This window comes from Pipistrellus kuhlii, unplaced genomic scaffold (genome assembly GCF_014108245.1).
Source record: "Pipistrellus kuhlii isolate mPipKuh1 unplaced genomic scaffold, mPipKuh1.p scaffold_m20_p_79, whole genome shotgun sequence".
NCBI lineage: Eukaryota > Metazoa > Chordata > Mammalia > Chiroptera > Vespertilionidae > Pipistrellus > Pipistrellus kuhlii.
Window position 1 is genome coordinate 571,082 of NW_023425583.1, and position 13,041 is coordinate 584,122.

Here is a 13,041-nt window from a genome sequence, read left to right on the forward strand (position 1 = left end):
GGTTTTACACCGCGTCTGGACTGGGGGCGCTGAGTGGGCCACACAAACCTGGTGGGAGCACAGCGTTGGCTTTTCTGATTTGGGGGTGACTTGTACCAGGGCACTGCCCTTGCTGGGACCAGGGTACTGTGTTGGAGGTGGGGTACAGACAGCGGTTACGTGAGATTTCCAAGCCTGGGTGGCCCCTGGACGTCAGGTAGACTCATGCCCTGGCATCTGGCCTGGGCATTGCGGGAGGCTTGGGGATGCCTTGGAGGCAGAGCCCCCCTCTCCCCCCAGTGCTGCCCCGCCGTCCTCTGCATCCTCCTGAGGATCCTTCTGAGGCCTCCAGGTGAGGCCCGGATGGCCCATGAACGTGTCTCGGGGACTCTGAGGCGCGGCCATTGCCGGTGGAACCTGGTCCTATGAATGTGATGCTCTGTTTGCTTCCGGAACCTTCAGCTGCAGGTCAGCGACAAACTGACCGTGCCTTTGACTTTCAGGGTCTGACAGGCAATCCTGGGGTGCAAGGTCCTGAAGGGAAGCTTGGACCCCTGGTAAGTGTTCCACGCCCTCACCCACTCGTGTTTCTCTGGGCGCGCCCTCAGCGGGGGCTAAAGCTGTCCATCATGTGTGTGCTGACCGTGCTTGTCTGGTCAAAGGGCCCTGCCCGGGACGCACATGGTTAGGATCTGCATATTTTCAAATTGACCAGAATTAATCACATTTTATTGAAGTACATGTTTGAGATTAAAATTACTTCATGGACACCAGTGGAAAAGCCAAAATGATGTGTTCTTAATATTGATGAGACTTGTCTATTAACAACATTCGTATTTCTTGATGTTCCTTCCAATTTGACACACTGAAGAGATCAGGAGGCATGCATTTTGATGCCTCATATATCCTGGGCCCCTCTTTCACACTCAAGTGTGAATGGAAGTCCCGAGGTTTCCTTGCCACAGAGGAAAAGGAGAAGGAGAGGGTCCTCTTTTCACCTGAGAACGAGGAGACACGGAGACGAAGCTTGGGCATAGAATCAGAATAAAGTCTCTTGTTCTAAAGAGTTAAAACACTTCCACAGCTTCTGCTTCTTTCTGTGGACACTCACTGTTCTAGTTCACGGAGATAAACGTGGTGGATAACTAAAAACATAGTGTGTTTTATTTTTAAAAATTTATTATTTCTAATTTTTTAATTTTTAATTTCCTTATTGATTAAGAATCACATATTTGTCCTCAATCCCCCATTCCAAACCGCCACCCCTCCACACGCATGCCCCCACCCCCCTGTAGTCCTCGACCACTGGTTAGGCTCATATGTGTGCACACAAGTCCTTTGGTTGGTCTCTCCCCATGGTAAGCTGTAGAGTAAGCTCAGGCAGGGCGGCGGGTGCTGTGATGTTCAGAAAGACTCCCACGGGACTCACGTGGCTCCGTGGCTTCGCAGGGCGCTCCGGGGGAGGACGGCCGCCCGGGGCCCCCCGGCTCCGTGGGAATCAGGGGGCAGCCCGGAACCATGGGGCTGCCCGGCCCCAAGGGGAGCAGTGTGAGTACCTGTCCCATGGGCCCGCCTTCTCCTGTGCTCTCACCGGGACGGGCATGCTTTTCACACACGGAAGGACATGCGAGTCTGTTCTCCTTGTTCTGTAGGGGGATCCCGGCAAGCCTGGGGAAGCGGGAAATGCCGGTGTCCCAGGACAGCGGGTAACGTATACATTTTCTGCTAAAGAAAAATTAAAATAATGAAATACCCCAATCCTCACGGCCCTCCTCTCACCCCTCTCTCTTGGCCCAGGGCGCGCCGGGGAAGGACGGAGAGGTCGGCCCCTCCGGGCCCGTGGGCCCTCCGGTACGTGGTCTTCTGTTAAACGTGTCCGTGCTGCGCTTTTCGCTGCGTGTGTGCAGGTCGTTACTGACGGTAACTTCGGGGGGAAACAAATAAGTGCACATTGGAGAATTTCAGTTACTTCTCCCCTTTTGATTCCTGTGCTGGAATCTTCTGCCTTTTTTTTTTTTTTAATTTTTTTATTATTTTTAAAATATATTTTATTGATTTTCCACAGAGAGGAAGGGAGAGGGATAGAGAGCTAGAAACATCGATGAGAGAGAAACATTGATCAGCTGCCTCCTGCACAACCCCCACTGGGGATGTGCCCGCAACCAAGGTACATGCCCTTGACCGGAATCGAACCTGGGACCCTTCAGTCCGCAGGCCAACACTCTATCCACTGAGCCAATCCGGTTTCGACAAGGAATCTTCTGCCTTTTAAAATGGGATGACTGGTTTCTCCATTTTAAATCTCTGTAACATGCTCAAAGCAAAAGCCACCTCGTCATCTTTGTGTGTCACTGTTGAAAAATATGCCAGCTAAGGAAAATAGAGCTTGCTTAACATTTAATACTGAATTTTATTTAAAATACCAAAATACCAGATATTACCTATCTTATTCTAATAATGTGTCTCACAGACATTTACTTAAGCTGGCTTTTCTTTTGAGGGGCTGAAAAGGAATAGTATCCTTGTGGGTATATTTTCATCCTACCATTGTAAAACGAAGTGTTTATCAGAAATATTTTGGCATCTTATCTGTTTAAAATACCAAATGGATTAAAACGCTAGCTTTGTTGACTAGTTTTGAAGATTTGATTAATGGTTCTTCTGACATTTGGAAATAATCTGCAGTGGAAATATCACCATTTTAGATTAGATATGTGAAAGCAATGAATTCTCCTGAATCCAATTTATCCAGTTTCCCCATACTGTTATGATTGGCTCCAGACATTTTGTTTGGATGAAGAAATAAACGCATGTCATCGGTCCCCTTGCTGGCTTGGAAAGGTGTTTTCTCGCTAGCAGGGACCTCAAACCAGTAGATGACTTTAGTGCTAGTTCAGTATCCGGCCCAAGTTAACAATATGCGATTGGAAGAGACACAATAAATGGAGAGCCTTCTAGTGTCTCACAGCCGGGGAGCAGGGTGAGGTTGGGTTCTGGATCTTCACTGTTTCCTTTCCTCCTGACGTAGGGCCTCGCTGGGGAGAGAGGCGAGCAGGGCCCCCCTGGCCCCACCGGCTTCCAGGTACGCGCTGGTTTTGTCCTTCAGTCCCTCTCCCACCAATTGTGCGCTCTTTTATTTATTATTTATTTTTATTTAATTTCTTTATTGATTAAGGTATCACATATTTGTCCTCATCCCCCCCATTCCCATCCCAAACCCCTCCCCAGCATGCCCCCTCCCCCCTGTTGTCTGTGACCACTGGTTAGGCTCATATGCTTGCACACAAGTCCTTTGGTTGATCTTTTCCCCTTACCCCCACCCTCCCCTGCCTTCCCTCTTTTAAAATGTGAAAAGATTTTATGATAAAATGATGCATAGCTCCATAATTTCCAAGACATCCCTCTTTTAGGAAATAGGGTAGACATTTGAATAAAATCAAACATTTTCTTTCAAAGAAAAAGAATAGATTTCCCCTAAAAAACTGATTAAAACCCACAGCTATTCACAGATTAAAAAATGCTCTTCATGTCTCAGTGACGTTTATTTAACTGTTTTTAAGGGGTATCTGATTTTGTTGGCACAGAGTCTAAATGATTTTGTGGAACAAATTTTCATAACTTATGTAAATATATTGGTGTGGTAGATTATTCAGCAGCATGGATAAGCAGAACTTGGAGAAAAGAAACTTCCAGCAGTATTCTAGTAACCTGATAGATTGTTTCCAGAGCCTTTAAAGGCCTACACATCCAAAGAGCCTGCTGTCAAACTGTTCTTCGTTGGCTGGCTAAGTGACATGCAGATGAAGGCCTACACTGTCACCACCTTCTGTGGGCATGTCAGGGGATGGAAAGCTCAGTCTGTGGGCTCAGCTGGTGTGGGTACAGGATCTTTTGCCTGAAATGGCGCCCGGAGGCCTTGGTAGTTGCAGAAGGTCTAACCCTGGTGGCCTGGGCCGCTTCTCCGAGTCACACCTTCCTTGTTGCTTTGGTTTCAGGGGCTTCCCGGCCCCCCAGGGCCTCCTGGAGAAGGTGGAAAGCCAGGCGATCAGGTGAGTGCTTAAAGAAGAACAGCATTACCAAAACCACTGCTTCTTAACATCACTCATTATGGGCGGGGCTCCATTCTGGTTTGATTTACATATATTATCTTTCTATTGATCTCTGAGAGGGAGGGAGAGGGAGAGAGAAAGATAGAAATATCAGTGATGAGAGGGAATCATGGGTCGGCTGCCTACTGCATGTCCCACACTGGGGATCGAGGCGTAACCCAGGCATGGGCCCCGAGGGGGAGTCGAACCCAGACCTCCTGGTTCAAAACCGCCCGCTGCTATTGTCACCCCTTGCGACGGAGCGCAGAGAGGCGCACAGATGTGAGGCCGCACAGCTGATGGGCTTGGAGCCCAGGTCAGATGCTTCCCACGACTGCTCCTAATCATGTGACCGGGTTTCACTGGAGGCTTTTCCAGCTGTTATGAACAGATACCACTTTATTTCTATCATTTTATGAGCACATGGATTTATTTAATTTACTTCCCTCTGCGTAATTCAGTCATCTCACCATTCAGCCAGTGTTTTCTGAGTGCTGCGTGTTTAGCTGTACTAAGCCTTGGTTGGCCTTCACCGATTGAACAAGATGGCCATGGGCTTGCCCTTAAGCTATGTGGCAGTCTGGGACAGAAGGATAGGGGGACCGTTACAGTGATGCTAACGGCTATAGTGGGGAGCACCATGTTTATGGAAACACAGATGATGCTATTGATTCAGACGGGAGGGTCAGGAAAGTTTCCTGGATGAAGTCATAACTTTAATGAGATGTGAAGAATGAGGATGGTAAGCGGAGGAGGAAAGGTGAGTGGAACAGGAAGGATGCTACGAAGGTGAAGTTAAGGCCATGAGCACAGTTCTGTGAGTCAGGACTGCCGAGTGTAACTCAGAGGAGGGAGGCTGGAGGGGGAATTTGGGCCGGATCACAGAGGGTCTTAATTCGAGTCTGCTGTGTTCTTCCTCTTAGAATAACGACAGCTGATGGGGGGTTTGTAAGTAGAGGCACTACAGTTTGATGTGGGTTTTTGGAAGATCACACCTCAATGAAGACAATTTCAAGGCCTACTTTATACCCACAGTGATTATCTTTATCAAAAAAAGAAGTCTTCATTGGCAAACGTTTCTACAGTTAAAACCAAACTTTACGGGAGCCATGGCTGCCATAGTGTGTCACCACGGTGTATGTTCAAGAGCTTTTTACTGTGTTGAGTGGAATTGGCTTTATTCAAAAGACCAGTACTCTACTGCTTTTAATTTAATACCTCCTCTCTCAAAGCTTTTCCACATTGCATTAGGAAATAAAAGGCTTTTAGTCTATATATTATTTTATCTCTAAAAAAATGAATGCACTTTGGAAGATAACATTTTGTATGTTCTCATTGCCAAAAATCAAATATTCAGTTACAATATAAATTTACCTGGAGAAACATTTCCATCCAATTTATGTGATACCCACTCTATTCATAAAAGTGGACACATCTTTCTTCAATATTTTGGGCTTAGGCAGACTTCTAATAGTGCGTTAAAAAATTAGGTGTATGATCTGGGAATATTTCTAATAAATAAACAAAATTTAGCTCAGAGATTTTCTTCCAACGTTTTAAAATGTATCTTACAGGGAGTTCCTGGCGAACCAGGGGCCGTGGGCCCACTGGGACCTCGAGTAAGTATTCTCCTTTACAAGTCACTGCTGCCATTGGCTTCTGTTTAAAAAGCACCTCTTGCTAGTAGCATCTTAAACGGGGCTTTACTGTAGCATTAACATTCTTCTACGTGTTGCAAACCAACCCCATGAGCAACACTCTGTGCCGCGAAACCACTCCGTTCTGCCTCCACCGTTATTTCCTGTCCCTGAATTGGGAAACTGGGCCTCAGTCATCGATCATTTCTAAGCGTTTCTCCGGGAGGAGCCTTCTCGTGCTTTCAGAAATGTTCTCACCCACGGGTAGCCCCAGCACTGAGGCTGTCTGAACTCCCCTGTGTGCTAGGGAGAGCGCGGGAACCCGGGGGAGCGCGGAGAGCCAGGCATCACAGGGCTGCCCGGCGAGAAGGGGATGGCCGGCGGGCACGGCCCCGACGGCCCCAAGGTGAGTACGGACCCAGAACGTGTCCTCGTGTTTCTCGGGTTAGCTGGCTATTTCGTTTTCTTCTTCACCAAATCCTTACCGAGCACCTCCAGGCTGCCCCGGGCACTACGCGCAGCTGAGAGGAGTCTCGGGGTGGTGCTGGGGTTTGTGCTCCGCTTTTCTTGTTTTGTGTTCCACGATCCCGCTTACAGAACACGTGGAAGAATGCTGTTTTTGCAAAATCTAAACTACAATACAGCAGAAGGCAAACATCAGCACCGTTCCCTTCTGGGCGCCATTTTAACATCGCTGGAAGACAATGTGGCCTATTTCAGCGTACACAGCTCAAGAAGAGCTTTTCACGATTCTGCAAACCTTTAAGATCCAAAGTGATTGCATAAGATTTCTTCAATGTGATCACTGGATGAGCCTCAAAACCAGCTTCATCTCATGGGTTTATTACCGAGAGAATGGAAATACTCTTTAAGTGTAACATCTCCTTTCTTCAGTAGACCCTCCTCACGATGTCACCAAAACAAGAAAAACAAAGGAAGCGCCATCATTTCTATTTGAATCAGTACTCAATGTCCCCAAAGAGAAAAGTTGCAAACATAAACTATTAAAATGGCGGGTCTGGTTGTTGTTTTTTAATGAACTCAGAGGCAGTTTCCCCAATGAGACCCGTACCATGTGAAGTCTCCGAGAAGCTGCTGTTCGGCTCCCAGCGCGGTGGGTCCAGGAGGTTCCGTGTGGATGTTGAGGGGCCCCCTTCCTGTCGGTTCGTTTCAGGGCAGCCCGGGACCAGCGGGCACCCCCGGGGACACGGGCCCCCCAGGCCTGCAGGGCATGCCCGGGGAGCGAGGGATTGCTGGGACGCCGGGCCCCAAGGGCGACAGGGTGAGTCTTTCCTTATTCTTCCCGTTAGATTTCCTTCTGATCGTGACTTCCTGGCCGGACTTGACTCCACCGTCCTGGGTCACGTTCACTCACTCGTTTTCAGTAAATATTTAGTGAGAGGATGTGCAGGGCCAGCCCTTGCTCTAAGCTCAGGGAGACACAGCTCCAAGCGTAAGAGATGGCGCCCCACCCGGGAGACCTCCCTGCGCATGTGGGGGAGATGCCGGACGAGCGTGGGCCCTTGTTTCCCCAGGGCGGCATCGGAGAGAAGGGCTCGGAAGGCACAGCTGGGAACGACGGAGCCAGAGTGAGTGAACCATTCGGCCCCCTGCGCCGCCCCCCCCCGCCCCGCCCCCGCCCAGCCCTGGAGTCAGCGTTATCATCGTCGTGTGACAGCCTGGAGCTCCCAGCATAAAGCTGGTGGCGCTCCCGTGGTGGTCGGGCTTGGAGAATGAGCAGAGCGAGGTCAGGTGCTGATCAACCGCGGACACTCATTTTGCGTTCCTTGAGGAAGGCAGCCAGGAAGGAAAGTCACTGTGGAGAGACGTGAGGTCACTGCTGTGAGCCATGGGGCCTCTCATCCTTCTACATCACAGGTGTTTAGTGTCAGGAGCTGGTCGGAGGGGCCGGCGGAGCTCTGTAGAGCGAAGCTGAGATGAGTGCTTCGCAGTCCGTGGGAGGTCAGGGGTGAGGAATCATGGGGCGAGGAATCAGCATCAGTAAAAGGGACATGAACACGTTTTCTCTCGATAAGAAAGTGTGTATGTTTATTTTCTTATTCCATCCTTTCCTTTAAGGAACTCTATTACTGGAGGAATGCTGTTCCACTTTGGATCCAGAGAATTTAATACCGTTTCCTCGTGTTCTTGTTAATAATATAAAACTGAATGTGATGTTTGCTCCTTGAGCTTCTTCAGCAGCACACACAGGAGTTAGGTTGTGAGCGCCTATCTGGCTGCGCAGGAAGAGGCAGGGAAAACGTGTATCAGGGAAAACGTGCATCAGGGAAAACGTGCATCAGGGAAAACGTGCATCAGGGAAAACATGTATCAGGGAAAACGTGGTTGAGGGAAAACGTGGTTGAGGGAAAACGTGGTTGAGGGAGAGTGGGGGTGGTGGTGGGGGGCCCGTGGCCACGTGTCCAGGAGACCCGGTTCGTGTCCCGTGGCAGCTCCCCGGCTCTGAGCGGGAGACCCCGCTTCTCAGAGGAGCTGGCAGGACGCTCCTGACGTCCAGGAGGAGGGGAAAGCCGAGAGCATTAGCACACGCCACTCTTTTTAAGTAAAAGAGAGACATGTTGCCAGGGTATTAGAATGTAAGAATATGGCATTTGTACAAAAGAAGACACATCTCTTCAGTGTAGACTCGAATTTTAAATAAATAGGTAGCAGCAGCATTAATAGGCCGAGATCAGGGGGCGCTGGCAGGGAACCGCACCGAACCGGACCGCTGTGTGAAGGCAGGCCACACGGGGTGAGCTGGATGAGATGGGAGGGAGGAGAACATTCGGTGGAGAAAACCCAGCGGAGACTGTTCTGGACCAGAGAGGAAGGTGTGGAGAATGTGTAGGTGGCCTTGCTGATGTAGGTCATGCCCCAGCACAGTCCCCCTCTGTCTGTCTAACCTGGAGACTGGGTGCGTGCTTTCCCTCAGCGCCCTGTTCCTCTGCTCACCCACAGGGTCTGCCTGGCCCCCTGGGCCCCCCGGGTCCCGCAGGTCCCACCGGAGAAAAGGTAACGAGTCCTTCTGTGGAGTCAGAACCACGGGGCCTGGATGGGGGCTCTTTCTCGGTGTTTGCCCTCCCATAAAGCATGGCCGCTGGCTATTCACGTTCGTTACCTGCCCTCCCCGCTCCCTGCCCCCCCCCCCCCTTCTCTGCCCTCCACTTCCCACCATGGCGCTGTGCCTGAGCTGTGTCGGACGATAACCACCTCCCGTCTGCCCCGCAGGGTGAACCTGGCCCTCGAGGTTTGGTCGGCCCGCCTGGCTCCCGCGGCAATCCTGTAAGTGACGTGGGTGCTGGTCTCAGCATCGCACTGGGCGTAGACAGCTCCTCACTCAGCCTCGATGGCTGTAGAACACCGTGCCCGATACATGAGGCTGTTTCTGACGTCCTGGTTCCCAGCTTTTACTTTCCTCATTAACCTTAAAAATTACCACTCTACTAATGTGACACATTCGAGTGTGTGAAGTAGGCAGCTCATTAACCAAGTAATTAAGAGACTTCTTTTTGAAACTTCAGCCCTGGGAAATTTTGTTCTATGATGTGTGTGTGTGTGTGTGTGTGTGTGTGTATCACATTTAAGAGTCTTCCTCCAGCAATATGTCTGATGTTTCTATATATTATTTCAAGACACTCCAAACTTATATAATTATATTTTTAAGAAACCTTAATTAAATTTATTGGGGTGACGTTGGCTAATAGGATCATACAGGTTTTTCGAGCGTCGCTTTCTATGATACAGGATGTGCATATGCCCCCCACCCACAGTCAGACCGTCTCCCTTCACCTTATATCAGGCCCCGTCAGGCCCCGCCCCCTCCACCTCTCTCTCTGGTGACCACGAGTCTAAGTTTGATTCCCGCCTGGGAGTGGAATCATGTGGTTTTAGCTTCTTCTGGCTGACTGCTTTCACTTGGCGTGATATCCCAAGGCCCATCGTGTTGTTGCAAACACCGCTGCTTCATCCTTCCTGTGGCCGAGCAGCGCTCCGGGGCGGGCAGGCACCACGGCTCCCCCTCCGTCCTCGTCCTCCGGCGCAGGGCCCCGGGGAGGCAGGCACCATGGCTCCCCCTCCGTCCTTGTCCTCCGGCCCAGGGCCCCGGGGCGGGCAGGCACCACGGCTCCCCCTCCGTCCTCGTCCTCCGGCGCAGGGCCCCGGGGCGGGCAGGCACCACGGCTCCCCCTCCGTCCTCCGGCGCAGGGCTCCGGGTGCCTCGGGGTGGCCCGGGAACAGTGCCTGCGCTCCTGCCTGAGGAGGTGAAAGCTCCCCCTTTTCTTCCAGGGCTCCCGCGGGGAAAACGGCCCCATCGGCGCTGTCGGCTTTGCTGGCCCCCAGGTATGATCCGTGTGTCTCTTACGTTCGGTGATCACTCCCGTCAGAGCACGCGCTAATCAATGCTCATTGCCCCATGTGCGGAAGGTAGAAGATTCTGGAAAGTGCGCGGTTTTCTAGGTATTCTCATTTTCAAACAGCTCACGGACTCGCACAAAAATGGATGCGTTCACACAGTTCCCAAGTCTCTGCTTGTTTGTTATAATAAAACCTGGTGGGAGAGCGCACTTCTCTCAGACCGTCCTAAGGATCCCCCAGGCCCTCCTCTCTCCTCTGCGGTCACCCTGACGGCAGAGCACACCTCACACTGATGACATCCTGTGTCAGTCGAGTCAGGGAGCATCGCTGCGGAGTGCCGTGTCTCCCCGGGGTCTAACCATTGCTCGTTCATGCCGTTGACACAGGGTCCCGACGGGCAGCCAGGCGTGAAGGGGGAGCCCGGGGAGCCAGGACAGAAGGGAGACGCCGGCTCTCCGGGGCCACAGGGGCTGGCGGGATCCCCAGGCCCCCACGTGAGTGCGAGGAAGACCCGGGGAGCGGCCGGTGCCCCCGCTCGGCCTGGGGCGCAGCTGTCCGCCTCACGCCGCCTCTGTCCTCCCCATCCAGGGCCCCAGCGGTGTCCCCGGACTGAAAGGCGGGCGTGGGACGCAGGGCCCCCCGGTGAGTTGGTTGGGGGGCAGCTCGGGGCTGGCCCCGTCGGCCTGCTGGATTTTGGAAAGCTGACCTGCAGCGGCAGCCTCGGGCTTCCGGAAGGCGGTGGGCGGAGGGGGGCCTCCCTCGCTGTGTGAGCGGCAGCCGGGCCGTGGCCGAGGGGACGGGGCTGGAGCGCAGTCCCTTCGCGCCGCGGGAAGCACCGTGTGGCTTCAGCCCTGGCCTCGAACACGCCTGCACGTGTTCCCGATGCACGGAGGGTGGAGAGGGAGGAGTCCTCCCTCCTCCCAGCCAGCCCAGCTCCACTCTCAGAACTCAGGATGCAGGCTTAGCTGGACGCGGGCCCCGACACCAGGGGACCCGGAAGGCCACGCGTCCCCGTGGAAAGGCGGACCCCGGAGAGCGAGCGTCAGGCAGGGTGACGCGAGCTGCTTCTGTGCTGTGTTCTAGGGCGCCACCGGATTTCCTGGGTCAGCCGGCAGAGTGGGCCCCCCCGGCCCTGTGGTAAGTCAGTCACACCCCTGAAGGCGGAGTGACCGCTCGCACACTCGCGCACATGCACACCGACACGTATCTGTACATGAGACAGAGATGCACGTAGACTTAATTCCCATTGCTTACTTTTTAATTTAACCCAGAATGATTTATTTCCCACGTGAACAACCCTTATCTGGTAATTCCTGCCGGTGTGTGGTCACAGCACCTTCACCTCTGATCCGCTGGTTCTCGGGGGAGCTTGCCGACAAGCCCTGTTCGCCCCAGTCTCGGACCACCGTCCCTGTGGCCACTGAGAGCCCAGGCTGGTGGGAGGCATTCTGGGACTTTGTCTGTCCAGTGCTATTCTTCCTTTATGAAAAGAGAGCAGACGGAAATGGATGTTATGTGTTTATTGTTGGGTCAGAGCCGTAAGCAGTTTGAAATTCAAGTTAATCTCAGCTTCCAACAGTGACTCAGAGGGACTGTCTGCAGATGATGTGGGTCTTCTTCTGGGGAATGAAGATCTGAGTGTCCCACAGGAACTTGGTGGTGGGGGCGGGTGTGTGTGTGAGGCCGGGGAGCGCCCCTGAGACACAGACGGCTGCCAGGGCCTCCGCGCCCCCTGCCCTCCCGCTTTCTCTCTGTCCCGCAGGGCGCTCCTGGGCCAGCGGGGCCCCTCGGGGAGCCTGGGAAGGAGGGACCGCCCGGCCTTCGCGGGGACCCTGGCTCTCACGGGCGAGTGGGAGATCGTGGACCGGCCGGGCCCCCCGGGGGCCCAGGAGACAAAGGGGACCCCGGAGAAGATGGGCAGCCTGTGAGTTGGTATCTTTGCTCTAGAGCCCCCGTAACTAGTACTCGCTGATGGAAATGGCCAGGATCGCGGTCAGAGAGGCTGTGTGTGTGCGCTGTCAGAGGCTGTGTGTGTGCTGTCAGGCTGTGTGTGCGCGCTGTCAGAGGCTGTGTGTGCGCTGTCAGAGGCTGTGTGTGCGCTGTCAGAGGCTGTGTGTGCGCTGTCAGAGGCTGTGTGTGTGCTGTCAGGCTGTGTGTGCGCGCTGTCAGGCTGTGTGTGTGCGCTGTCAGAGGCTGTGTGTGCGCTGTCAGAGGCTGTGTGTGCGCTGTCAGAGGCTGTGTGTGCACTGTCAGAGGCTGTGTGTGCGCTGTCAGAGAGGCTGTGTGTGTGCGCTGTCAGAGGCTGTGTGTGCGCTGTCAGGCTGTGTGTGCGCTGTCAGAGGCTGTGTGTGCGCTGTCAGAGGCTGTGTGTGCGCTGTCAGAGGCTGTGTGTGTGCGCTGTCAGAGCCTGTGTGTGCGCTGTCAGAGGCTGTGTATGCGCGCTGTCAGAGGCTGTGTGTGCGCTGTCAGAGGCTGTGTGTGCGCTGTCAGAGCCTGTGTGTGCGCTGTCAGAGGCTGTGTGTGCGCTGTCAGAGGCTGTGTGTGCACTGTCAGAGGCTGTGTGTGCGCTGTCAGAGGCTGTGTGTGCGCTGTCAGGCTGTGTGTGCGCTGTCAGAGGCTGTGTGTGCGCTGTCAGAGCCTGTGTGTGCGCTGTCAGAGGCTGTGTGTGCGCTGTCAGGCTGTGTGTGCGCGCTGTCAGAGCCTGTGTGTGTGCGCTGTCAGGCTGTGTGTGCGCGCTGTCAGAGGCTGTGTGTGCGCTGTCAGGCTGTGTGTGCGCTGTCAGAGGCTGTGTGTGTGCGCTGTCAGAGGCTGTGTGTGTGCTGTCAGAGGCTGTGTGTGCGCTGTCAGAGGCTGTGTGTGCGCTGTCAGAGGCTGTGTGTGTGCGCTGTCAGAGGCTGTGTGTGCGCTGTCAGAGGCTGTGTGTGTGCGCTGTCAGAGGCTGTATGTGCGCTGTCAGAGGCTTTGTGTGCGCTGTCAGGCTG

The 13,041-nt window shown here is 53.4% G+C and overlaps 1 protein-coding gene across 1 annotated transcript in view; it reads left to right on the forward strand.

The window, feature by feature from the left end:
• The window catches only part of COL5A2 (collagen type V alpha 2 chain), a 115,088-nt gene that overhangs the window by 82,746 nt on the left and 19,301 nt on the right, over nt 1–13,041 (forward strand). Inside the window, exons 26-42 of the mRNA XM_045576235.1 lie at nt 483–536; nt 1,429–1,527; nt 1,632–1,685; nt 1,777–1,830; nt 3,008–3,061; nt 3,975–4,028; nt 5,642–5,686; nt 6,012–6,110; nt 6,879–6,986; nt 7,240–7,293; nt 8,666–8,719; nt 8,936–8,989; nt 9,992–10,045; nt 10,447–10,554; nt 10,649–10,702; nt 11,144–11,197; nt 11,823–11,984. Coding sequence (XP_045432191.1) covers nt 483–536; nt 1,429–1,527; nt 1,632–1,685; nt 1,777–1,830; nt 3,008–3,061; nt 3,975–4,028; nt 5,642–5,686; nt 6,012–6,110; nt 6,879–6,986; nt 7,240–7,293; nt 8,666–8,719; nt 8,936–8,989; nt 9,992–10,045; nt 10,447–10,554; nt 10,649–10,702; nt 11,144–11,197; nt 11,823–11,984 — 1,215 coding nt within the window. The remainder of the gene's footprint in view (nt 1–482; nt 537–1,428; nt 1,528–1,631; nt 1,686–1,776; nt 1,831–3,007; nt 3,062–3,974; nt 4,029–5,641; nt 5,687–6,011; nt 6,111–6,878; nt 6,987–7,239; nt 7,294–8,665; nt 8,720–8,935; nt 8,990–9,991; nt 10,046–10,446; nt 10,555–10,648; nt 10,703–11,143; nt 11,198–11,822; nt 11,985–13,041) is intronic.